Genomic DNA, 26,214 nt, shown 5'->3' on the forward strand with positions numbered 1-26,214 from the left:
CCGTGACAATGGAAAAAATGCTACAGCAGCGATCAAACCAATACGACAGGCAAGTCAGAGGCATGTCCTCTGCTGACATTTTCGCCGCCGCTGGGACCAGCAATGACTCCTTACGTGAACTCATTCGTAATATCGTACGTGAGGAGTTGCAAAAGGCTGGTGTAACACCTAATCCTGCGGTTAGCTCTATTGCAACCGTCATCAAAGATGAGCTGCACCAGGCCCTCCGGGACACCTTGCCTCCTGACACAGCTGCGCCAGCTCCTGCTGAATACCACCGTAAGACAACCTACGCGGAAGCCCTGAAACGCCCTGCTGCATCGCCGCCCTTGTTCGTTCATCCTGTCCCTGCAGTTTCACTCGAGTCAGCGCAGCACATGCCATACTACGAAGGCACGTACACGCCACCGCCCCTGCCCTTTGGCCGTGGTGCTTCTGTTGCCCATCGTTCGGTACAACCGGTCCAGTACATCGACGATCGGCACTCGTATCCTCGGAAGTCTGATGTCTGGCGCACACCCGATCACCGGCCTCTATGCTTTCATTGCGGAGAAGCTGATCACTTGTACCGCCAGTGTCCTTATCGCCGTCTTGGGCTTCGCGGCTTCTCTGCGTACTCGCCGCCCCCCCGTTACGGTCAGAGACCACGCGACATCCAAAACTACCTCTCCCAGCAGCATGAACCACCGTCTGCCGGGCGCCAGTCGCGCTCGCCATCACCGAGGCGATTTTCATCAATGCCCCAGCGGTATTCTACCGCACGATCTCCCAGCCCCCGCCGGGAAAACTAGCCGAAGCGACCTCTGGGGGCGGGGTCGCTGAACGTCGAAGCGCTGAAGACCTCCTATTGACGCAGAACCGTACAGAAACTGGTCCGACATCACCTGCTGCTGCAAAGGATAGCCGGCTTTCACTCGACATAGCAGTAACAATTGATGGTTGTGTAGTTAATGCGTTAGTGGACACCGGCGCAGACTATTCCATACTGAGCGGGAAACTGACAACGCAGCTGAAGAAAGTAATCACGCCGTGGCATAACTCGCAGATTCGGACAGCTGGTGGCCATGTCGTAACTCCACTGGGTGCCTGCACAATTAGAGTACAGATTCAAGGGTACACATTCGTAGCAAGCTGCCTTGTTCTACGTGAATGCTCCCGTGACGTCATTCTGGGAGTTGATTTTCTACAGGAAAATGGAGCTATCATTGATCTGCAAGAGCGCCGCGTCACGTTCTCAGCCCAGCGAGCAATCAACGTGCAGGATGACGGAATGCGTGTCGACGTACTCCGTATTTCTGAACAGAGCGTGACGCTTCCTCCCCGAGCCAGTGTTCTAGTCGACGTAAGATGCTGTGGTTTGAGCGATGGCGATGTGGTGGCCGAGACAAATTTAGAACACCTCCTGCAGCAAGGCATATGTGTAGCGAGAAGTGTAATTCACGTTCGCGACGGCCGATCTGAATTGCTCGTTACCAACTTTAGCAACGAGCATCGACACCTTTTCCGTGGCACTTCGATAGCGTTTGCCCACGAAGTAGCAAACGTAACTAACTGTCCCACGTCAGAAATAGTGGATAACGCAGACACATCAATGAGCAACATTGACATCAATCCTGATCTGTCCACCGATAACCAGACTGCGCTGCGAGCGCTCTTGTTCGAGTACAGGTCTTGCTTCGCAAGTTGCTCAAAGATCCGCCAGACGTCCATCACTCAGCACAGGATCATCACGTACGAGGACGCACGCCCAATACACCAGCACCCCTACCGCGTGTCGGCTAAAGAACGTGAAGCGATACGTACGCAAGTTCGCGAGATGCTTGACGATGGCGTTATCGAACCATCCAACAGCCCGTGGTCATCTCCAGTCGTGCTTGTTAAAAAGAAAGACGGATCGCTACGCTTCTGCGTCGATTACCGAAAGCTCAACAACGTGACCAAAAAGGATGTGTACCCGCTACCGCGTATCGACGATTCGCTGGATAGACTTCGTCGTGCCCATTATTTCACTTCTCTCGACCTCAAAAGCGGGTACTGGCAAATCGAGGTAGATCAGCGAGACCGCGAAAAGACAGCCTTCGTGACTCCAGACGGCCTATACCAATTTCGAGTACTCCCTTTCGGTTTGTGTTCAGCGCCGGCAACTTTCCAGCGAATGATGGACACTGTCCTCACAGGGCTCAAGTGGCAGACTTGTCTTGTCTACCTTGATGATGTGGTGGTCTTCTCTGCCACGTTCGAGCAGCACCTACAGCGCCTGCGCAGCGTGCTGGAGGCTATCCGATCGGCGGACCTCACTCTAAAGCCACAGAAGTGCCACTTCGGCTATGAAGAACTGAAATTTCTTGGACATGTAGTTAGCGCTGAAGGAGTCCGGCCCGATCCAGACAAGCTTGCCGCTGTTGCCGAATTACCAGCTCCTGTCGATAAGAAAGCCGTCCAGCGCTTCCTTGGTTTGTGCGCCTACTATCGCCGGTTCATTCATGGCTTTTCACAGATAGCATAACCTCTGACTCGTCTCACAAGGGACGACACGCCGTTTGTCTGGAAAAACGAGCAACAAGCAGCTTTTGATGAACTGCGACAGCGCATGCAATCAGCACCCGTTCTCGCTCATTTCGACGATGATGCTGACACGGAGGTCCATACTGACGCTAGTAACGTTGGGCTTGGTGCAGTGCTCGTTCAGCGCCAAGACGACATCGAAAGGGTGATAGCCTACGCCAGCCGCTCTCTATCCCGTGCCGAGGCGAATTATTCCACTACGGAGAAAGAGTGCCTCGCAGTCGTGTGGGCAATCACCAAGTTTCGCCCGTACCTTTATGGTCGTCCCTTCAAGGTAGTGACGGACCACCATGCCCTCTGCTGGTTGGCAAGCCTGCGCGACCCTTCAGGACGGCTAGCACGGTGGAGCTTGCGGCTGCAGGAATTTGACGTCACCATCGTCCATAAGTCCGGCCGTAAGCATGAAGACGCTGACACACTGTCACGCGCACCCCTTCATGTCGTCAGTCAGGAAGCAGAGGAAGACGAAGGCTTCCTGGGCGCCATTAGCTCATCAGACTTGAGTAAACTGCAGCGGGATGACGCAGAGATTCGTCCGATCATCGATCATTTAGAGGGCCAGGACACAATCATACCACGTCATTTATCCCGCTCGTTGCCGTCATTCTGCCTTCGAGAGGGTGTGCTGTACAAGAAGAACGCTCGTTCGAACAACCGTACCTACCTCCTGATGGTTCCTCGAGACATGCGAGACGACGTCCTTTTCGCTTGCCATGACGAACCCACATCCGGTCATCTGGGCTACTCACGGACACTTGCCAGAGTGAGTGAGAGGTACTATTGGCCAGGACTTTCCGCAAGCGTCAAGAAGTACGTCAAGAGCTGTCGGGAATGTCAGCGTCGAAAGCAACCATCTGTTAAGCCAGCTGGTTTGCTTCAGCCCATTGAAGCACCCTGCACGCCGTTCGACCAAGTCGGCATGGACATTCTCGGGCCATTCCCCCTATCTGCGGACAGCAACAAATGGGTGATCGTCGCGACCGACTATCTGACACGCTACGCTGAGACGCAGGCGATCCCACGAGCCACGGCTTCTGAGGTAGCACAATTTTTCATGCGCCACATCGTGTTACGACACGGTGCTCCTTCCACTATAATAACGGACAGAGGGACGGCATTCACGGCGCAGCTTATGGACGAGGTTTTCAAACTGAGCAACACCAGACACCGAAAGACAACTGCGTACCACCCGCAAACCAACGGACTTACCGAGCGACTGAATAAGACCATTGCAGACATGATCTCAATGTACATCGACGTACAGCACAAAACATGGGACCGGATCTTACCTTACGTGACCTTCGCGTATAATACCGCCGTGCAAGAGACCACGCGATTCACGCCATTTCGGCTTCTCTACGGCCGCGAAGTGCAGACCATGCTGGACTCTATGCTACCGTGTCAAGACGAAGACGAGTTGACAACTGACGCCGATGAATTCGCAGAGCGTGCTGAGGAAGCCCGGCAGCTCGCGCGACTACACATCGGCCAGCAACAGCAGGCAGACGCACGGCGCTATAACATCCGCCACAGTGAAGTATTTTACAACCCCGGAGACCAAGTTTGGGTGTGGACGCCCGTCCGCCGCCGTGGCCTTAGTGAAAAGTTACTGAGCCGGTACTTTGGCCCTTATAAAGTGTTACGTCGCGTCAGTGACGTGAACTATGAAGTGGTTCCGGACTCAACATCGCAGGCACGGAGTAGGACACGACCGAGGTCGGATGTCGTTCATGTGTTGCGCATGAAACCATTTATTGCGCGTTGTTCATAACTTTTTTCTTGCCGTACAGCGTTCTTTGTGTTATTTATTTATTTTTGTGAACTTGCTTCTTCGTTCACTGATTTTTCCTATATTGGCACGCTCGTTCATTTCTATTTTTACTTTATCCGAATTTCCAATTTCTTTTTTTTCCACGTGCCTATGTCGTAACATCGTGGTGGTGCTATGTACTTTTCTTTCCCCCTTTTGGGACTTTTTTTTCTTTTCGAAAGGGGGGATAATGCCACCCACACGTAGTGGGTCGACTGCAAGAGCGGCTCTACCATCTGGAGGAAAGGAAGAAGAATTGCGTGTCTCTTCTCGGCTCGAGAGCCAGCCACGACTGACGCATCGTCCTAGAGCTAGCTACCCGGTTGTTCAATATATCTCCCAGTACTTGTGACTCATCGTGACAATACGATATCATACTTAGATGTCATGGTTGCTTAAACACTACGTTCTGTTACTGAGTCTTTTGTATATCGTTTCCCAACTGCAAGCGCATCGCGAAGCTAAGTTTTGCGACTATTTTGCTATGTTTACCAGTAGTGGTTAAGCTCTTCATGTTAAATTGCAATCTTTGTCTGCTCACTCACCTCAGTGTACCTTCCGAAGGAGTTGCTGTTCGGGTTCGAAACGCAAGGTTCGAAGAATTCCACCTTGTCTTTGGACTGGGGCACCGTCCACCGGCCCTTCATGGTCACGGATATTAGGCCTCGGAAATTCGCTGTTTTCATCTTGAATTCCATTAAGCTATACGCAGCAGTGGACTGCAACGCAGAACAAGAAAATGTTTTTTCTTCGATGTGGCAGCACCGTGTTTCGTAACACTTTCTGGCTTGTACCAGAAACATGTGTTGCATGAATAAAACAATAGAGAAATTGAAGAAATGACACAGACAAAAGAGAAAGAAGAAAAACTGCAACAGCTTCATGCTATCGTCGTTATTCATCGTGCTATTTTAGCGCTGTCCTTCTACTCATAGTCATGATTTAGTCATCTGAAACGCGTACCCCAATTAAAAGTTGGCTCGACGATGAATACAGAAACGCCTAAACACCTTGCAAAAACGGGCTTTGATAGTGAGTTCATCGTCCTATCTATCTATCTATCTATCTATCTATCTATCTATCTATCTATCTATCTATCTATCTATCTATCTATCTATCTATCTATCTATCTATCTATCTATCTATCTATCTATCTATCTGTCTGTCTGTCTGTCTGTCTGTCTGTCTGTCTGTCTGTCTGTCTGTCTGTCTGTCTGTCTGTCTGTCTGTCTGTCTGTCTGTCTGTCTGTCTGTCTGTCTGTCTGTCTGTCTGTCTGTCTGTCTGTCTGTCTGTCTGTCTGTCTGTCTGTCTGTCTGTCTGTCCGTCCGTCCGTCCGTCCGTCCGTCCGTCCGTCCGTCCGTCCGCCCGCCCGCCCGCCCGCCCGCCCGCCCGCCCGCCCGCCCGCCCGCCCGCCCGCCCGCCCGCCCGCCCGCCCGCCTGCCTGCCTGCCTGTCTGTCTGTCTGTCTGTCTGTCTGTCTGTCTGTCTATCTCTTCATTAGTTTGGCACTAGATATTGTTACGGGGATTACAAATGCATGAAAGAGTGAAAGGAGTGCATTTGCAATATATACAGGTAGGTATGACGTCAGTGACCTTGCGGAGAACTTTGTAGGGCCCGGTGTATCGTGGAAGGAGCTTCTCGCACAAGCCTTCACGCCGATGCGGCGTCTAAACTAGGATGAGAGAGCCAGCAGGGTAGTCAACGTCGTGGTGCGAGTCATCGTAGCGGACGTTTTGTGAGGCCTGAGAAACAGTGAGCCTAGTGTGCGCGATTTGGCGAGCGACGCGGGCTCGAGAAGCAACGTCCTGAGCATAAACCGTTGGTTTGGTAGTATCAGAAGGAAGTAGTGTGTCGAATGACAAGGCAGGGTTGCGGCCGTACACAAGAAAGAACGGAGAATAGCTGGTGGTGTCATGCCTCGATGAATTGTACGCAAACTTAACATAGGGGAGCATTGCGTCCCAGTCACGGTGATCAGCAGATACGTACATGGACAACATGTCTGTAAGAGTTCCGTTGAGGCGCTCTGTGAGACCATTGGTCTGGGGATGGTAGGCAGTAGTAAGGTGATGTTCGGTAGAGCAGCTACGGAGGATTTCGTCGATAACTTTTGCGAGGAAGCAGCGGCCACGATCCGTCAGAAGCTGGCGCGGAGCCCCATGCCGCAGAATGACGTCATTCAGAAGAAAGTCTGCAACGTCTGTAGCGCAGCTACTTGGCAAGGCACGAGTTATAGCATATCTGGTCGCATAGTCAGTTGCGGCAGCGATCCATTTGTTGCCTGACATGGACGTTGGGAAAGGTCCAAGCAAGTCGAGGACGATGCGGAAGAATGGTTCCGGGGGAATGTCGATAGGTTGGAGCAGGCCAGCCTTACGGAGAGCAGGACGTTTGCGACGCTGGAAGCGCTCGCAAGCAGTGACATAGCGGCGCACAAATTTTACAGGCCAGGCCAAAAAAAACCGTTACCGCACGCAGTGATATGTGCTCGAAAAACCCAGGTGTCCTGCCGTCAGAGCGTCATGCAGATGTTGAAGAATGATGGCACGCAGGTGTCGGGGGGTAACTAACAAAAGGTCCAGGCCATCAGGCTTCATACTCGCTCAATGACCGCCTTGAGGGTTGCGTCCCGGTGCTGCTCCGTGCCGATGTCACGCAAATCAGATATGGCGAGCACAAAAGAATCACTCTCATGGACGGCGAGGCTAGCAGGGTGCACCGGATAACGCGCGAGACAATCGGCATCATGGTGTAACCTGCCAGACTTATAACTTACGTTGAAGTTATACTCCTGGAGACGTAGAGCCTAGCGACCTAGGCGACCAGTTGGGTCCTTGGGCGACGACAACCAACACAGAGCGTGGTGGTCCGTAATAACTGAAAACTCCCGGCCATACAAGTAGGGGCGAAATTTCGCTACAGCCCAGACAAACGCAAAACACTCGTGCTCCGTTATCGAATAGTTTCGCTCAGATGTGGAGAGAAGGCGGCTGGCATACGCAATAACACGCGTTTGGCCCCTTTGGTGTTCAGCGAGGACGGTGCCGATGCCATGAGCACTGGCGTCTGTGCGAACTTCAGTCGTCGTGGACGGGCCGAAGTAAGCCAATATTGGTGGTGAAGTGAGCAGCTGGATCAGCGTGGAAAATGCAGCTGCTTGGTCTTGGCCCCACGAGAAGGGTGCATTCTTTTTGAGGTTGTCAGTCAGTGATCGTGCAATTGTAGCGAAATTGCGTAATAAACGTCGGAAGTACGAGCATAAGCCCACAAAACAACGAACATCTTTGGTGGGTGAAGGAAGAGGAAAGTTCTTGACAGCGCTTATCTTGTTAGGGTTCGGTTGGATGCCAGCAGCACTTACACGATAACCAAGTACCGTGATTTATCGTCGGCCGAAATTGCACTTCTTCGAGTTCAGCTGGAGTCTCACTCGTCGAAAAACGGCTGGAATGGTCGACAGACGAGTTAGGTGGCTTTCAAATGTTGGAGAAAAAACAACCACATCGTCGAGGTAGCAAAGGCAGATGGACCATTTATAACCACGGAGGAAAGAGTCCATCATGCGTTCGAACGTGGCCGGGGCGTTGCACAGCCCAAAAGGCATAACCTTGAACTGATAAAGGCCGTGCGGTGTGACAAAGGCAGTTTTGTCGCGGTCTAAGTCGTCGACAGAAATTTGCCAATAGCGCGAACGCAGATCTATAGATGAGAAGTACCGCACGCCATGAAGGCAGTAAAGGGCGTCGTCGATTCGTGGCAGAGGATATACGTCTTTGCGCGTTATCTTGTTCAAGGCACGGTAGTCAACGCAAAATCTCTAACTGCCATCCTTCTTTTTGACTAAAACAATAGGTGACGCCCATGAACTTGAAAATACCTCTATGACTCTTTTGGAGAGCATCTTCTCGACTTCTCGTTGCATGACCTGGCGTTCGGACTGGGAAACAGGATATGGTCGCCATCTAACAGCACTAGCATCGCCGGTATGTATTTGAAGACGCACGATGGACGTTTGACCTAAAGGGCGCTCATCGATGTCGAAAATATCTAGGTAGGTGGTCAGAACGTGGCGGAGTTGCGCAGCCTGAAAGGGCAGAAGATCAGGGGCATTCACCATCGTGATTTCATTGGTAGGTGCGTTTGCTCGGCTGGCTGCAATAGGGGACGAGCAGTCTTCAGGGTCTAATGCCACAATGTTACATGCATCAAGTCGGGAAACCTGGCCTTACGAAATGCCTTGCGGGAGAACTTGGGTCTAACTGCTAAAGTTCAGAAGCGAAAGCTGAACGTACTTGTCCACAATAGTCACGATGGTATGCGGCACAGCAACTCTTCGCGCCAAGAGCACATCCACTAATGGAGACACTATGTAGCCACTGTCAGGAAGAGCTGGTGATATCGTTAAGGCCACAAACGTGGTGGCTTGCGGTGACAGCCGAACATAATCAACAGCGCACAATCGGTGTGACAGTGAGGACGGCACAGCCCCAAGTCGAGGCAGTTCAAGTTGGAGAACGCCGGTTGCACAGTCGATGAGAGCAGCATGAGTGGACAAGAAATCCAATCCAAGAATCAGGTCATTGGGGCACTGCTCAATAACTGCAAAGAGAACAGATGTGGGATGATCGGTGATTGTGATGCGTGCTGTGCACATTCCTATGATGGCAAGAGTTCTTCCGTCGGCGACACGAATAATGCCAGAAGCAGCCGGTGTGAGAACTTTCTACTGGTGACGACGAAGTCGGGCACTCATCACAGAAATATGCGCCCCGGTGTCAATAAGCGCAGAAACAGTCAGGCTGTCAACGTCTATGTCGATCAAACTTCGTCGTGTCGGCAGTACAAGGAGAGGATTTGAGGTCGGTATCGAGGATGCAGCTTCACCTCTGAGAGCTGCACCGCTTAGTTTCCCTGATGAGAATTGAGCGGGGTGGTCGTGCATCGTCGTAGAGGAGAAGGAGACGACGGGCGACGTGCAGGCGGCGAACGAGACTGATGATGTCGAGGTGACGGTGAGCGGATGTGCTGCGTATTAGGGGCATCGAAGGGTGGAAGGCGGCGGTAGCTGTCGAGGATCGACACAGGAGGCTGGAAAAGGCAGTAGCTGTCGGCTGGGTGAGCAGTGTTATACTGTGTTCGGGACGAAGACCAATGGTTGTGGCAATATCGTGCGACGTGCCCTATGCGGTGGCAGTTAAAGCAGATCGGGCGATCATCCGCCTTTCGCCATTCGGCCGGATTGCGAGAGCGTGGAAAAGACCGTTCCTGAGGCGGTGACCAGGGGTGAGGCGGCGACCTTGAACGGAAGCCAATTGGTTGAGACTGAGCGATGGCGCAGACATCAAGGCCTAAATTGCTGAGTTCTCCCCGCACAATCAACTGTACCAAGCAAACCTGAGGTACTTGCGAATCGACGTGACCGTTGCTGGAAAGAGCAGGTGTAATTGCTTCGATTTCCCGCCGGACGATTCGCGTAACTTCAGACGCCGGTGAAGACTGCCGATGAGAGGTCAGTCCATCTTCGCAGAAAGACGTCGCAGCGGTGTTTGGCAGTCGAGTGAAAGATCTTGAAATACGCCTGCTTTTGGCCTGTTAAAAACGCCGGCATTCCAGAATAATTTCGTCGACGGTCACGCAGTTCTGGCACTTAGCAGGTTGAACGCATCGTCCGCTATCCCCTTGAGGACGTGGCCAACCTTATCCAAATCCGACCATGTCGTTGTCGACTTTACGACATAGAGCCAGCACGTCCTCTACATACGAGATATACGGCTCTGTGGACGTCTTAGCACGTATAGACAGCTCTTTTTTTTGCAACCGCCTTTTGACCGATGGGCTTCCCAAATAAGTCGCGAAGCTTCTCCTTGAACGTATCTCAACTGCCGATCCCCTCCTCGTGGTTCTCGTACCAGACTTTGTCCGTGCCTTTCAGGTAGAATAACACGTTAGCCAGCATGAGAGTCGGGTCATACCGGTTGAGCGCAGTGGTACGTTCGTAGTCGGCTATGCAGTCGTCAACATCAACTTCGTCCGTACCGCGAAACGTTCCTGGATGTTTCGGATGCGTCAGCACGTACGTGGGTGGGGGTGGGGCCGGTGGAGGCGTTGCCGTGGATGGTACAGGCGTCACCGAGGACGATGGAGAGGTGGCCCGTGTTCCATCACGGAAACTCCAATTTGACGACCACTGTGGAGCTCCGTTGTATGGCGCTTCGTGACCCAGCACGTCCTACAATTTGTTACGGGGATCACAAGTACACGGAAGAGAGAAAGGAGTGTATTTGAAATATTTACACGTAGGTATGACACCTCAGGGATGCTAGGATCTCGCGCGCCGAATCCACTGCTTCTTTTGTCTACCACGGGGCGGAGCCATGCCCACTGCCTCGTAATAATATTTTTACTAACGTTTCCTCTGGTGGTGGACTAGACTTTGTCAAAGTCATATATATATATATATATATATATATATATATATATATATAACGGAAGCGAAAAAGCACGACTAACGAGGAAACACTTTTATTAATCCCATACGTTTCGGCTGGTGGGCCAGCATTCGTCAGTGTGACACACACACACACACACACACACACACACACACACACACACACACACACACACACACACACACACACACACACACACATATATATATATATATATATATATATATATATATATATATATATATATAAAGTAGATGCGCTTTCACATAACAACTGTTTATTGTGCCGACGTTTCGACAGGAACCCTGTCTTTTTCAAGGCATAATACTATTTACACATGTTCCGTGCCTTTTTTATATCCTGTCGAGACAGGAGGGGAGGGGTTAATTGAGAGAGAGAGAGAAAAAAAAGAAGAAACAGCGAAACGGGAGGACAAACATTAAATAAAATATAGAAAATCTAGGAGAAGAAGCAAGACCGACACGGCGTATTTGAAAAGAGCAGCATTTCAACAGAGTAGGGCAGAGGTAGATGAGGAATGTCATCATTGTCAACATTACCTCCCCCGCACCCACACTTCCCCAAGTGGGCAGGGAGCCACCGTTTTTGTATTTCACCTTTCCGTGTAGTCCGCTGGCGGCTCGTTCCTCTTTGAAGTGTATGACAAGTTAATGGGGAGGGCTTAAGCGCTTTAAGTGCATGCTGGTGGCGTCGGGAGGAGCGAAAAAGCCGGTGAATGAGGCACCGCCATCGATATTCATTATATGCATTGGCTCCTTGTCAGTGAAGGAACAGAATGTGCGTTAAAAAATAAAGAAGGAGAAAAAAAACCAGGGGGGGGGGGAGGGGGGAGACTGTACGACATCCGAGACAGTCACCACACAGTTGCGGCTCACTGGGAAGACATGCGCGCATGCACGAAAAAGTTGGGTGTCACCCTTGCGGAAAAAGCAGATGCAGGGTATGCAAACACATGCAGACAACGACAGTGGCGAAAAGCACCCACTCGGATTTTAAGCACAGGATAAGAGGTGCACTAGACTGTGACTCAGACAACGTCATATACCTCCTGGAATGTGGGGTATGTAACAAGCAATACGTGGGCCAGACAGACACTCCGTTTAGAATTAGATTCAACAACCATCGGGCACATGTACGATCTCTGCCAGGCCTTCCACTTTCAAAACACTGCACATTAAAAGACCACAGCTTTGATGACATCAGGGTTACACTACTAGAAAACAACTTTCGAACAATCAGAAAACGGGAACAACGGGAATCTTATTTTATCTACAAATTTAACACGATAAAATACGGAATAAATGAACACCCAGGCACTCTGTCTGCGTTGCGACCGCTAAAAGACGCAAACGCTTCTCTCTAATCAGCCCGGTTTCATTACGACAATAATATTACCCGCTAACAAAGCTTTTGGCCTATGCATCTGACAACATAGAAATGATTTGCCTCATCAAGCACAGCTGGAACGCACAGATAAGTGGTCCCGGATGTCGTACTGTCCCCCCCCCCCCCCCTTCTTTTTTTCCTTTTTCTTTCTCTTCTTTAAGTTGCAACGCACACTCTGTTCCTTCACTGACAAGGAGCTGACAGCTAGGTTGTTTCGTTAACTTTTTCGTGCATGCGCGCATGTCTTCCCAGTGAGCCGCAACTGTGTGGTGACTGTTTTGGATGTCGTACAGTCTCCCCCCCTGGTTTTTTTCTCCTTCTTTATTTTTTAACGCACATTCTGTTCCTTCACTGACAAGGAGCCAATGCATATAATGAATATCGATGGCAGTGCCTCATTCACCGGCTTTTTCGCTCCTCCCGACGCCACCAGCATGCACTTAAAGCGCTTAAGCCCTCCCCATTAACTTGTCATACACTTCAAAGAGGAACGAGCCGCCAGCGGACTACACGGAAAGGCAAAATACAAAAACGGCGGCTCCCTGCCCACTTGGGGAAGTGTGGGTGCGGGGGAGGTATTGTTGACAATGATGACATTCCTCATCTACCTCTGCCCTACTCTTTTGAAATGGTGCTCCTTTCTAATTACGCCATGTCGGTCTTGCTTCTTCTCCTAGATTTTCTATATTTTATTTAATGTTTGTCCTCCGGTTTCGCTGTTTCTTCTTTTTTTTTCTCTCTCTCTCTCTCTCAAATGACCCCTCCCCTCCTGTCTCGACAGGATATAAAAAAAGGCACGGAACATGTGTAAATAGTATTATGCCTTGAAAAAGACAGGGTTCCTGTCGAAACGTCGGCACAATAAACAGTTGTTATGTGGAAGCGCATCTACTTTCATATTTATAACCTTGCGGCAACCGAAGTTATTCTTCTGCATAAATAAATAAATAAATAAATAAATAAATAAATATATATATATATATATATATATATATATATATATATATATATATATATATATATATATATATATATATATATATATATATATATATTAGGGAAACAAGTCTACACTTAATGGCTTGTTTTTCGTGTTTTACACAATATTCATGAGATCTGACAGACAATGCCAAGGAAAGTATAGGGGAAGTTATTAGGCCAGTTGTGATGTAAATGAGAAGAAAGAAAAGGGGATGAAAAGATAACTTGCCGTAGGCAGGATCCAAACCTGAGACCTTCGAAGAACTATATATATATATATATATATATATATATATATATATATATATATATATATGTGTGTGTGTGTGTGTGTGTGTGTGTATGTGTGTGTGTGACGCTATGATGACTGGGAGACGCGGCCTGGCTCATACGCCATGTTTTTTTCAAGGCACTTCCTCTTCCTCGGCTTCTCCTACTATGCCTTCATACGTCACATGATTCCCGCTCCCCCCGAAAGATGGCACTGGTTACAATCTAGAACAAATTTAAGAAGAGAATAAACAAAATACTGCCCAAATTCACAGTTTCACGTCCCACCGGAGTTCCACAGTCTCTTCAAATCTTCAAGACCGAGGGAGCAGTCCGGTGAATTCCATAACAACTCTGGTGGACGAGGCCGACTGCTGCGTTCCGGACAGTGCGGGTTACACGTTTATACTGACAATAAGACTAGAACTCTTGTTCGGGCTGAGCAAAGTTGGAAAGTCTTGTTGCATCAGCAGGTTGGATGTCGTCGGGGTTGTATTTTTCGCCGTGAATGGTGCAATCCCATTGCTTCTTGCTTGCGTGCTTTTCGACAGACTGTGACGGAGTGCCTAAGTGCTTGCGGTGTGCAAGCAGTGCTTCCACGTCTTTCTCGGCGTTTTCTGTGGTATTGCAGTCGGTGTAATTGCAGGCGCAGGGAGCGTCTTTGGAGACTTTTATTTTTGCGAAAGTGTCTGACGTCTGATATATATATATATATATATATATATATATATATATATATATATATACATATATATATATATATATATTATAAGGGGGTTTATTGAATAAAACCAACTGCCTGGTTCAAGAGGCGTCAGTCACTGTCACGAGCTCTGCTCTTCGTCGTAGTCATCTTTCAGGTGCTTCAACTAGATACTGTCTGTCTCCCTCTTCCCCACTACATTTGCCCCGGTGGTGAAGAGGAGCCATCCTAGTGACTCACGGCGAAGCAAGCACAAGGGGATCATAGTAAGGTTTTAATCGGCTGGTGTGGACTGTCTCACGACCACGGCATCATCTGTCCTCGGCAGGTGTGACTGGTTCGACGACGTAGTTGACCAGTGACGTGCATTGAACGATGCGGTATGGACCATTGTACTTGGGTGCAAACTTTCGGGAAAGGCCGGGGGACTGGAATGGAACCGGAAGCCATACAAATTCGCCTACGGGAAAGCTGTGAGCAGGCTTGTATTGGTAAAGTCGTTCTTTTTAGAGACCTTGTGCGACGGACGTAAATGAACGCGCTAATTGGCGGCCCTCTTCGGCACACTGAACAAGTTCGGAGGCTGGGCGGTATTCTGAAGCATCTGGGCGGTAAGTAAGTGTCGTGTCAAGCGTAGAAGAGGGCTCACGTCCGTACAGTAGAAAAAAAGGTGAAAACCCAGTAGTTGCTTGCGTGGCCGTATTATACGCATACTTCACGAAAGGGAGCACCAAGTCCCAATTAGAATGGTCGGAGGATATGTACATAGAAAGCATATCCCCGAGCGTGTGGTTAAAGCGCTCTGTCAAACCGTTTGTGGGTGATAGCTTGTAATGGTGCGATGAATAATATTGCACTCACTGAGAAGCTCCTGGACGACTTGCGATAGAAACGCACGCCCGCGGTCACTAAGCAGCTCACGTGGCGTGCCATGGCGAAGGACAAAGCTACCCAAGATGAACAAGGCGACATCACGAGCAGCAGCGGCTGGCAGAGCGGCGGTTTCAGCGTAACGGGTTAGGTGGTCAACGGCCACAATAATCCAGCGATTATCCGCAGGAGTACAAGGTATTGGGCCGTAGAGGTCGACGCCATTCTATCAAACGGCCGAGCTGGACACGGCAATGGTTGTAATTCGCCAGAGGCATGACAAGTTGTTTTCCGTCGCTGACACTCAGTGCAGGAGCGTATGTACTTGCGAACGTACGAGTACATTCCCCTCGAGAAAAATCGCTGACGAAGCCGGTCGTATGTTTTGAAAACGCCAGTGTGTGCGTTTTGAGGGTCTGCGTGGAAGTACGCGCACATGTTGGAGCGCAAATGGCGAGGTATAACAAGAAGCCATTTCTTACCATCCGGCTGATAGTTGCGACGGTACAACATGGCATCCCGTATTGAATAATTGGAATTTGCCGACGTAGTGCACAAGGTAGACGCTGGCGTGGTGTCACCGAAGACGAGGAGAGAACGTCGATGAGCGAGGCTATCCAAGGGTCCTTGCGTTGTTCCGAAGGCATGTCAGCGGTATCAATGCTGCCGATGGTAGCTTCGGCGAAGGAAACAGATGCAACGGCTGAAGGAAGGGGCGAACGAAAAAGAGCATCTGCGTCGGTGTGCTTGCGGCCTGAGTGGTAAATGACGTGAATATCAAATTCCTGTAAACATAGCGCCCAAAGTCCAAGCCCACCCGAAGGATCCTTCAATAAAGCGAGCCAACAGAGTGAATGGTGATCTGTAACTACACCACGTGGGCGTCCATATAAGTTAGGACGAAATTTTTGTAATGCCCAAACAATGGCCAAACATTCCTTTTCGGAAACCGAGTATTTGTGCTCTCCCTTGGTTAGGGTGCGACTGGCATACGCAACTACATACTCCGAGAAGCCAGGCTCAAAGACAGCGCCAAGTTCTATGCCACCTTCCTCCGTGTGCACCTCGGTTGGAGCAGTAGGGTCGAAGTGGCGTAAAATAGGTGGTGAAGTAAGGAGATGGCGTAATGTTGCAAAAGCATCATCGCATACTGGCGACCAATCAGAGAGGTGTACATCGCCAGAAATCAGCTGTGTCAGTGGTGCGATTATCGAAGCAAAGTTCTTCACAAAGCGGCGAAAGTACGAGCATAGTCCGACAAAGCTTCGAAGCGCTTTCACGGTCGCAGGCTTCGGGAACTCAGCGACAGCACAAAGCTTCTCTGGGTCTGGGAGGACGTCCTGTTTTGAGACAACGTGACCAAGTATTGTGAGCTTTCGAGCTCCAAAGTGGCACTCCTTGATGTTTAGTTGAAGGTCTGCGCTCGTGAGGCAGCTCAAGACTTCGCTGATACCATGGAGGTGGCTGTCGAAATCAGGGGAGAAAACAACGACATCATCCAGGTAGCATAGGCATGTCTTCCATTTTAGCCCACGCAAGTCGCTATCCATCATCCTTTCAAATGTGGCTGGCGCATTACAAAGGCCGAAGGGCATTACATTAAATTCGTATAGCCCATCGGGCGTCACAAAAGCAGTTTTTGGACGATCTGATGGTGCCATGGGGACCTGCCAATAACCGGACCATAGGTCTAGTGATGAGAAGAATTCAGTGCCTTGCAAGCAGTCCAGGGCATCATCGATGTGCGGCAAAGAGTATACGTCTTTAATCGTGACTTTGTTTAAACGTTGGTAATCGACGCAAAAACGAATTGAGCCTTCTTTTTTTACTCACAAGTACCACAGGTGAAGACTAGGGACTGCTGGACGGCCAAATTACGCCACGTTGAAGCATGTCGGTCACTTGCTCGGTGATCACACGACGCTCAATAGGAGATACACGGTAGGGACGCTGTCACAAAGGCGCTTGGGAGCCGGTGTTAATGTGATGGACAACGGTGTGCATTCGGCCTAAGGACGTCTGCTGGCAATTGAACGGGCCGCGAAACTGGTGAATAAGTTCTAAAAGCTTTTCGCGGTGTGGTTCTTCAAGTTCGTCATCCATTGAGGGGCCAAACGAATTATTGGTTTCGGGACAATTGAATGGGCATGTGGCGTCAACGCATTAAACTGCGAATCACTTTCACTGTCATGGTCGAAGTTGGAGGAAACGTCTAAGTCTTCGAATGTTCCAATACATTCTCCGCGACACAAGGTTGTGGGAGACGGCAAGGAATTTGTGACAAACAAATTGGTAGCGCCCGCGGAAATATCGAGAACTGCAAACGACAACGCGGGGCTCTGGCGACTTTGAAGTGTTTGGGAAGGCGTAAACAACACTGCAGGCTTAGACACATCGGCACAAGATACGGGAACAAAGGCTGCGCTAGTCCGTGGTATGCTTGTTCAACGGAAATTCCGGAGACGAGGCACACAACGCAGAGAAGGCCGCTTCAGCACGAGCACAGTCGATAACCGCATGATTACGAGACAGAAAATCCCAGCCGGAGATCACATCATGAGAACACGCCTGTAGCACAAGAAATTCAACAGTATACAAAACATCTTGGATGAGAACGCGGGCGGTACAGGCAGCTGATGGTCGAATATGATGAGCACTGGCAGTACGGAGGGACAACCCCTTTGGCGCGTGGTGACCTTCTGAAGCAGGCGGCAAAGTTTTAAATCAATTACTGAAATTGCAGCACCAGTGTCCACAAGCGCAAGGGTACGGTAACCATCCACAATAACGTCGATGAGGTTTGTCGGAGAAATGCGAGGACTTGATTCTTTCGACGATGACGCAGTTCGTGCCTCCGGAACTGCGGCAACTAGTTTTCCGCGTCTGAAGGGCAGGGTCGACGGCGCACAGGCGACAGGGAGCGACATCGGGGAGATGGAGATCGCTGACTGACTGAGGGAGGGCGGTCGGGGGAAGAGGATCCTTGTTGACGTGCCGTGTTGTTAAAGCGCCGAGAGTCGTGCGACGATCTTTGCATGGTGTCACTCTGAAGGAGAGGGCGGCGGCGGCACAAGCGACCCAGATGTCCTGCGTAACCGCAAGAATAGCAAATCGGGTGGTTGGCTGTGATGCGCCACGGATTCGGAAACGCTGCAATCGGCCTGCTGAACGGAACTAGTGATGACCGAACAGGGATCGGTGATGTAGCATAAGTGGGCTGTCGAGGTGTTCTGGCTGCAACGACTTGCGCATACGTCAAGGGTGTGGCCTCCAGAGGAGGTGAACGAGCGAAAGGCAAAGCGTCCGCTACCTCATCTTGTATGACGTGCCTTATTACCGGGACCAGATGATCTGGGGCCAAAGGATGCGTTTGTGCTGGCTCGGGCGCGCTCAATAAATTGGAGAGCTGCCGAGCGACCTCCTCATGCACGAACTGCTTTATGCGAGCCAACATGTCGTTCTGGTCTCCGAGAGTCAAGGCCACGATCGAATCACGTTCCAGAGAGCGCCTTGTTTGGGCGCGTTGCTTGCGCAATTCGTCAAAACTCCGGCACAAGCTGACGAGTTCGGCAATGGTTTGTGGGTCTTGGCTAGCAACATTTGAAATGCGTCATCGCATATGCCCTTGAGGGTTTGTTTGATTTTGTTGGCTTCGAGCATCGCTGGGTTTACCCGCTTGCACAAGTCAACAACATCTTCAATGTAGCTGGTAAAGGTCTCTCCTGGCTGTTGAGTGCACTCACGAAGTCGTTGTTCTGCGCGGAGTTTTCGCACAGCAGGGCGGTCGAATACTTGAGAAAAGGAGGCCTTGAATGAATCCCAGCTGGCAATGTCGACTTCGTGATTGCGCAACCAGAGACTAGCGACGCCGGACAAGTAAAAGCTTACATAGGTCAGCTTAGCCGCATCGTCCCACTTGGTCGCTGCGCTCACTTTGTGGTAAGTAGCCAGCCACTCCTCAACGTCTTGGCCGTCAGTTCCCGCTGAAGATCGGTGGGTGACGCAGTGGCCACATGCCGGGACATGTAGCGGTGGGAACTTGCGAGGTACCTTGGGTAGAGGGTTCTTCCAGCATTTCTGGCACTGGAGGTAAGGTGCGACTTCGTAGTTCCAGCTTTGAAGACTACCCAGCACCTCCAGCAAATGATAAGAGGCTTATTGAATAAAACCAACTGCCTGGTTCAAGAGGCGTCAGTCACTGTCACGAGCTCAGCACTTTGTCGTAGTCGTCTTTCAGCTGCTCCAACTAGATACTGTCTCTCTCCCTCTTCCCCACTACAATATATATATATATATATATATATATATATATATATATATATATATATATATATATATTGTTGAGACGTTTATTGACGGACACTTGTCGATGATGATTGACAGCGACAGTCAATGCGGGTACCGACTCTATGCACGAGCTTCTCTTCTTTTTGCTAAAAAGGGCGACCCACTACAATGCGCTGGAGAGGACGACCCACTGTTCGAAGGCTTTGCCACAATATATATATATATAATGCCGCGCCCGAAACAAAGAACGAAGACGACGTGCGCGCCAACAGCCTCGTGAAAAAGGGACTGAAGAAGACGACGTGCTTTTGTTTTTGCTCGCCTGCTCTTGGCTCCTGCATAAAACCACACGCCGTCGGTTCTCGGAATCAACGTCTCGGTGCACTGCTTACGTTGAACCGCGACACTGGTGGAGGCGCTGGGTAGCAAGCCTGCCGATGCTCAACACCCCATCTGGGAGCCGTTTATCAAGCCCCGACACGCAGCCAGCTGTTACGACACCAGCGCACCGCTTCAGTCGGCGGTTGCTAGGCCTATCTCCTGAGCTGACCTCCTTCGACGAACATTCTACCAGGCATTACGTACCTCTACCAATGGCCTCCGCTAGCCAGCCACAGTTGGTCCAAGGGATACAAGGCAGTCCCGTTTCCAATTCAGCCCAGGTAACACTTGTTCAGCCACTTGTGCCTGATCGCTTCAGTGGTGCCCCACATGAAGATGTTGAATATTGGCTTGAGCATTACGAACGCGTTGCCGACATCAACCAGTGGAATGCTCAACAGAAGCTCGCCCGCACGTATTTCACTCTCGATGACAGCGCTCACACGTGGCTTGAGAATCGAGAAGGCCGTATATTCACATGGGACGACTTTCGTCAGCAGCTGATTGACACCTTTGCTAGCGTCGACCGTCGAGAGCGGGCTCAGCCGTTGCTCGAGTTAAGGCTTCAAAAACCTAACGAAACTGTGGCAATGTTTGCTGAAGACGTGACGCGCCTCTGTCGTTGGGCTGATCCCAACATGTCCGAGGAGAAGAAGTTGCGCTACCTTATGCGCGGCGTGAAAGAACAACTGTTCGCTGGACTTGTGCGCAATGCCCCAACTACCGTGGCCGATTTTATAAGAGAAGCCACTGCCATTGAGCGTGCTCTGCACCAAAGATCGAGGCAATATGATCGCTCGTCCACTACCACTCCAATCAACGCCGCTTCAGTGACTCTGGACAATCAGGGCTCCCTACGTGACCTTATCAGAGATATTGTCCGCGAAGAAATTCAGAAGCTTTGGACTCCTCCAGTGGATACACCAGTGACCGCCGTTGCCGCAGTCGTTCGTGACGAACTTAGGCACGCTTTTTCAGCAGCTGATCTCGATCGCGATCAGCGTCTACTGAGTTACGCCGACGCTGTCCGCCGACCACCACCCATCCCACCTATTACATCATACTACCAGCCACCTACAGCCGCACCTTCGTCGCAACCATTCAGGAGGCTTTCAGACGTCAGCCCATGTTCCGATGTCTCCATGCCACCAGCCACCACTTGCCGTGCCTTACTCACCACCACGAGAGGACATAAGACGCCCACAATTTCGCAGAACGGACGCTTGGCGCACCATCGATCGGCGCCCTCTCTGCTTCAACTGTGGTGGTGCCGGACATATAGCTCGCTATTGTTGGTACCGCGACACATCGCTTCGCCCGTCTCGGCCAGGGTACGATGGTCGCCGAGCCAATGACGACTACATTGTTCGCCATGACGACCCTGGTTTTCGAGGACCTTCAACAACGTGGTCTCCCTATCACGAGTCGCCTCCTCATCGCCAGCCCAATTCCGCCCACAGGTCACGCTCTCCATCCCCTGCTCAGACATCACCGAATCGACGTACTTTTGCTGACCTTCGGGAAACAAGGTCACCCAGCCCTTACCAGGGAAACTAAAGGCGGCGACCTCTCGGGGTAAGGTCGCAGCCCGACCGCAAGACGATAAAAAGTCCCCAGTACTGCCGCGACAGAACGGCTTGACGCCGACGAATATTAACAACGACAAAATGGTGAGCGCCGACCTCAGTGTAATTATTGACGGAGAGCAAGTGACGGCCTTAGTCGATACGGGTGCTGATTTTTCCATAATAAGTCGCAAGCTGGCTGATCATCTTAGAAAAGTAAGAACGCCATGGACAGGACCACACATAAGAACAGCGGGTGGTCAATTGCTGCTCCCTAGTGAAAGATGCACAGCAAGAATCAGCATAGGAGATTCTTCTTTCGTCGCGACTTTCATTGTTCTCCCAGAGTGCTGCAAAGATTTACTTATAGGAATGGACTTTCTCAGGGAGCATGGCGCAATAATCAACATCCCGGACCGCGTGGTTTCATTTAACGAGAGTGCTCGTCTGACTGATCCTACATCACCAGAGCACAAATCCTATCGTCTCAAAGACCACAATATAGTCGTGCCACCTCGATCATGTATCCTCGTTTCAGTAGCATGTGACGTACCGTTCGACGGTGAAGGAGTCGCCGACCAACTAACCTGACTGCTTTTCACTCTCGGGATTTCCGTAGCACGAGGAATAGTCAATGTCACCAACGGCCGAACGAACCTGCTGTTGACCAATTTCACCTCCGAGCGAAGGCACCTTCCAAAAGGCACAACGTTGGCACATTTCGACGAGATCGCAGATGTTCATGGCTGCTTTTCAGCACTCGAAGCAACACCTGCACAAGACCCACGTCACCTAGCACCTAACTTTGACGTCAGCCCTACTTTAACTCAGCAACAGCGGGAACGCCTGCTTGTGCTGCTAGACGAGTTCCACGACTGTTTTGCGTCGACCTTGAAAGTTGGCCGGACGTCCTTGACCAAGCACCGAATCATCACAGAGGACACGGCTAGACCAATCCATCAAAATCCGTACCGTGTGGCTTCAAAAGAGCGAGAAGCGATAGAACAGCAGGTAACAAAAATGCTTGAAGACAACGTCATTCAACCGTCGAAAAGCCCCTGGGCATCACATGTTGTTCTAGTGAAAAAGAAGGACGGCAGCCTGCGTTTGTGTGGACTATCGAAAGCTAAATCAGGTTACAAAAAAGGACGTGTAACAGCTTCCCCGCATAGATGATTCCATTGACAGGCTTCGAAACGCACGTTACTTCTCTTCCATGGACTTAAACAGCTGATATTGGCAAATTGAAGTAGACCCCAGGGATCGTGAAAAAACCGCTTTCGCGACGTCAGACGGACTGTACGAATTTAAGGTTTTACCATTTGGCTTGTGCTTCGCTCCTGCTACTTTCCAGCGTCTCATGGATACCGTTCTCTCTGGCCTTAAATGGAGAACCTGCCTAGTATACCTTGACGACGTAATTGTGTTTTCTACAACGTTTGACGAACACCTTGAACGATTGCAAATGGTCTTGCAGGCCATATGGGCCGCAGGCTTGACGCTCAAGCCGGAGAAATGTCACTTCTGCTTTGAAGAACTGCACTTTCTTGGCCATGTCGTCAGTTACGCAGGAGTTCGTCCAGACCCCGAAAAAGTTGCCGCCGTCGCACAGTTTCCAACACCATCAGATAAAAAGGCAGTGAGGCGTTTTATGGGTCTCTGTGCATATTATCGGCGATTTATTCCAAATTTTGCGCGCATTGCGTCACCTTTAACTCGTCTCACGAGGGATGACGTTGCATTTGTTTGCGGCGACGAACAGGAAGATGCTTTCTGTGGTAAGAGTGCTTCTCACAACCAAAATCAAAACTGGAAGTGAAACCGACAGCGGAAAATAACCGACGAAGACGAAAGTGTGCACGGGGTCAGACGAACGTGAGCGCGTGAGCTTCGGAACAGCGACGGGCAGAGGAAGAACGCGGCCAGCTAGCAAGAGTGCTAGGCGTTGGGCCTCAGGGGACCGAACCAACGAGCGGGTGTCACCAACCAAACCGGGACGAGCGTGGCATGTTCCTGAGGCGAGTGGCGGTTCCGGGCCGGGCCTGACATGCTGTTCCTGTGGCGGACGAGCGTGCGGGCCAGGGCAAGCGGCTGATCCTGTCCAGACTTGGGTCCGGCACAACCAGTCACCGAGATCGTGGCCACGGTGCCACGTCGGAGCCGGTCCGGCACAACCGCCAATTGAAGGTGCGACCTCGGTGTTGCGTCGGCCGCTTCGTGGGGCCGCCTGGTCCAGCACGAGCAGCTGATGGCCTGCTCGTGAGCTCCCGTGCACTTGGCAACCTTCCCGTGGCGAGGTTGCGTCGTCGACGCCATCGTCTTCAGCGGGAGCGTGAGTGGCACCCGACGGAATTAGACTTCCGAGTAGTGAGGACGCGTGGGTTACTCGCGGGCGCGTAGACATAAGGACTGTATGACTGAATTATGGAGCCAGTGTGTTGTACAGATAGCCACAGTGTTGTGATAATTTTGTGTGTGAAGTCAATAAATGTTTCTCTTGTCCTTGTCTTGGGTTTCTGCGTCTGAGGGCCCAAGAGCCACCACAATTGGTGAGCCTGCCAGGATGGCTTATTAAAATCTAAAGCCATTACTCAGACGCAGCCTTTGTCATGGACAGGGAGAAATTTATTGCACTTGACCGACAGCTAAGGTTAGAGAACGAGGAGCTCAGAAAGTGGGTTGAGCGAGAGTGCGTTGAAGCTCAAGATGAGCGTGCTAGGGAGCGCGAGATCGCGAAAGAAAACGCTGAGAGGCAGCAGAAGCTGTTAGAGCAGCAGAAGAAGGTGCAGGAACAAGAGCTGAAGATCCTCGAACTGAAGCTTCGACTTCAGGAGAGCGCAAGCAAGGTACAGCCAATGGTGGCTGACGAACAAGGAGGATCCAGCATGAGCGCCAGAGGAATAACAGAGGTCTGCAGTCCTCATAAACTGATTCCGCCCTTCAATGAGGCTCGGGACGACCTCGACGCGTACCTGCAGCGATTTGAACGGGTCGCCACGTGTCAAGGGTGGCCGCGTGAAAAGTGGGCTCTTTCGCTTAGCCTATGCATGACAGGAGAAGCGCTAACAGTCATAGGCCGGTTAGATCCAACAGCTGTGCTGAATTATGATCAGCTGAAAGCGGCGCTTCTTCAGAGGTTCCGCTATACTGCGGAAGGCTACCGCGAAAAATTTCGTAAAGCGAAGCCCGAAGAAAACGAGACTGGTCTGCAGTATGCTGCAAGACTTTCTGGCTACTTTGACCGTTGGCTTGAAGTGGGAAAAACGGAGACAAGCTTTGCTAGCCTGCGAGATCTGATGATAAGTGAGCAATTCATGAAGGGTTGTTCTCCGGCTCTCAGGATCTTTCTCAAGGAGAGAAGTTGCAAAACCCTGAGTTCGCTTTGCGAGACTGCCGATAACTTCATGGAAGCACAGGCGCTCACAAATTTAGGAAGAGAACGGATTCCCAAGGATCCGGGACCTTCGGTGTCCAAGCCGGAGTCCGCGAAGAAGACGGAGAAGCCTGCAAGTCGCTGTTTCCTTTGTGACAAGGCAGGCCATCGCGCAGCCGACTGCTGGTCCCGCACGAAAGGGAATACTTTCAGCTGATGCGGAGTATGCAAACAAAGTGGACACAGCAGTGACAGATGCCCCGGTAGAAAATTCGGCAAAGACCAGGCTGCATGTATGCTATCGGAAAAACGCGAAGACTTGACACTTGAACACCATAAGAGTGGCTATATTGTTCTCCAAGACGGCGGAACAATACCCATCGTCAATGCCACATCAAGTCGACGATCCGCGAACGTTGGAGTCGCTGACATGCCTGTTGTGGAGGGGTTTCTAGAGGACAGACCAGTGCATGTGCTTCGAGACACTGGCTGCAACACGGTCGTCGTGCGACAATCGTTGGTTCCGAAGGAGAAGTTCACGGGAACGACGAGCCCAGTGTACTTACTGGACCGTACTGTGCGATACCTCCCAGAGGCAAAAGTCCTTTTGCAATGTACATTGTTTACTGGGGAAGTACTCGTTAAGTGTATGACCGACCCATTATACGACGTAATTTTGGGCAACATCAAGGGTGCGGCATTGCCGGATACGTTACCCATGAATGAGTCAGCACCACAGCATGACCATGGCCATGTGGAAACAAGGCGTGCTCCAAGCACAGACTCTAGCAAAGGGAATGCTGTCAATGGTGAGCAGGATGTATCTGGCAATTTTAATGCAACCCAACCAAGATCGAATGCGGAGGAAGCGTATGAAGCCATGAAAAAGTGGCCCCAACCTGAAGAAGTCCTCGAGGGAAAAGCAGGAGAAACGAAGCACACTTCTTTACCTGTGATGACTCTGCCTGCTTTACAAGTTGGAAGTGAGGCGCTTAAAAATATCAAGTGGATGACAAAACTTTGCGAAAGTGTTTCGAGGCGGTTGGCAAGAAAATCATGTCGAACGATCGAGAAACGGTGTTTTTCATTCGGGACGGAACCTTATTCCGCAAGCACAACTTGCCAGATGGAACTAATTTGGAGCAACTTGTTGTACCACGACAGTTGCGTGAGGTGGTGCTGAAACTAGCCCACGTAGGCATCTTAGCCGGCCATCAAGGTATCACGAAGACAGTAAGCAGGCTCACTGAAGAGTTCTACTGGCCGGGTGTCCAATCCGACACAAAACGCTTCGTGAAATCTTGCGGCATCTGTCAATGGATGGTGCCGCGCCACCTGGTGGGACGCGCTCCCTTGGGCACCACGCCTATCATCGAGACACCGTTTACGAGAGTTGGCATTGATATTATCGGCCCATTGTCACCAACATCTGAAAAGGGCAATCGCTACGTACTGACAATCATAGATTTTGCGACGCGATACCCCGACGCGGTAGCACTTCCCTCCATTGAATCGAGACATGTTGCGGAAGGTCTCCTGGAAATGTTCTC

General features: G+C 50.8%; 1 protein-coding gene across 2 annotated transcripts in view; it reads right to left on the minus strand.

Annotated features, from left to right (window-relative positions):
* Positions 1-26,214, minus strand: part of LOC142767122 (uncharacterized) — a 336,953-nt gene that overhangs the window by 59,386 nt on the left and 251,353 nt on the right. For both annotated transcript variants that reach the window (XM_075868347.1, XM_075868346.1), the window contains one exon: positions 4,921-5,094. In XM_075868347.1, coding sequence (XP_075724462.1) covers positions 4,921-5,094 — 174 coding nt within the window. The remainder of the gene's footprint in view (positions 1-4,920; positions 5,095-26,214) is intronic.

Source organism: Rhipicephalus microplus, chromosome 7 (assembly GCF_043290135.1).
Source record: "Rhipicephalus microplus isolate Deutch F79 chromosome 7, USDA_Rmic, whole genome shotgun sequence".
Classification (NCBI taxonomy): Eukaryota; Metazoa; Arthropoda; class Arachnida; order Ixodida; family Ixodidae; genus Rhipicephalus; species Rhipicephalus microplus.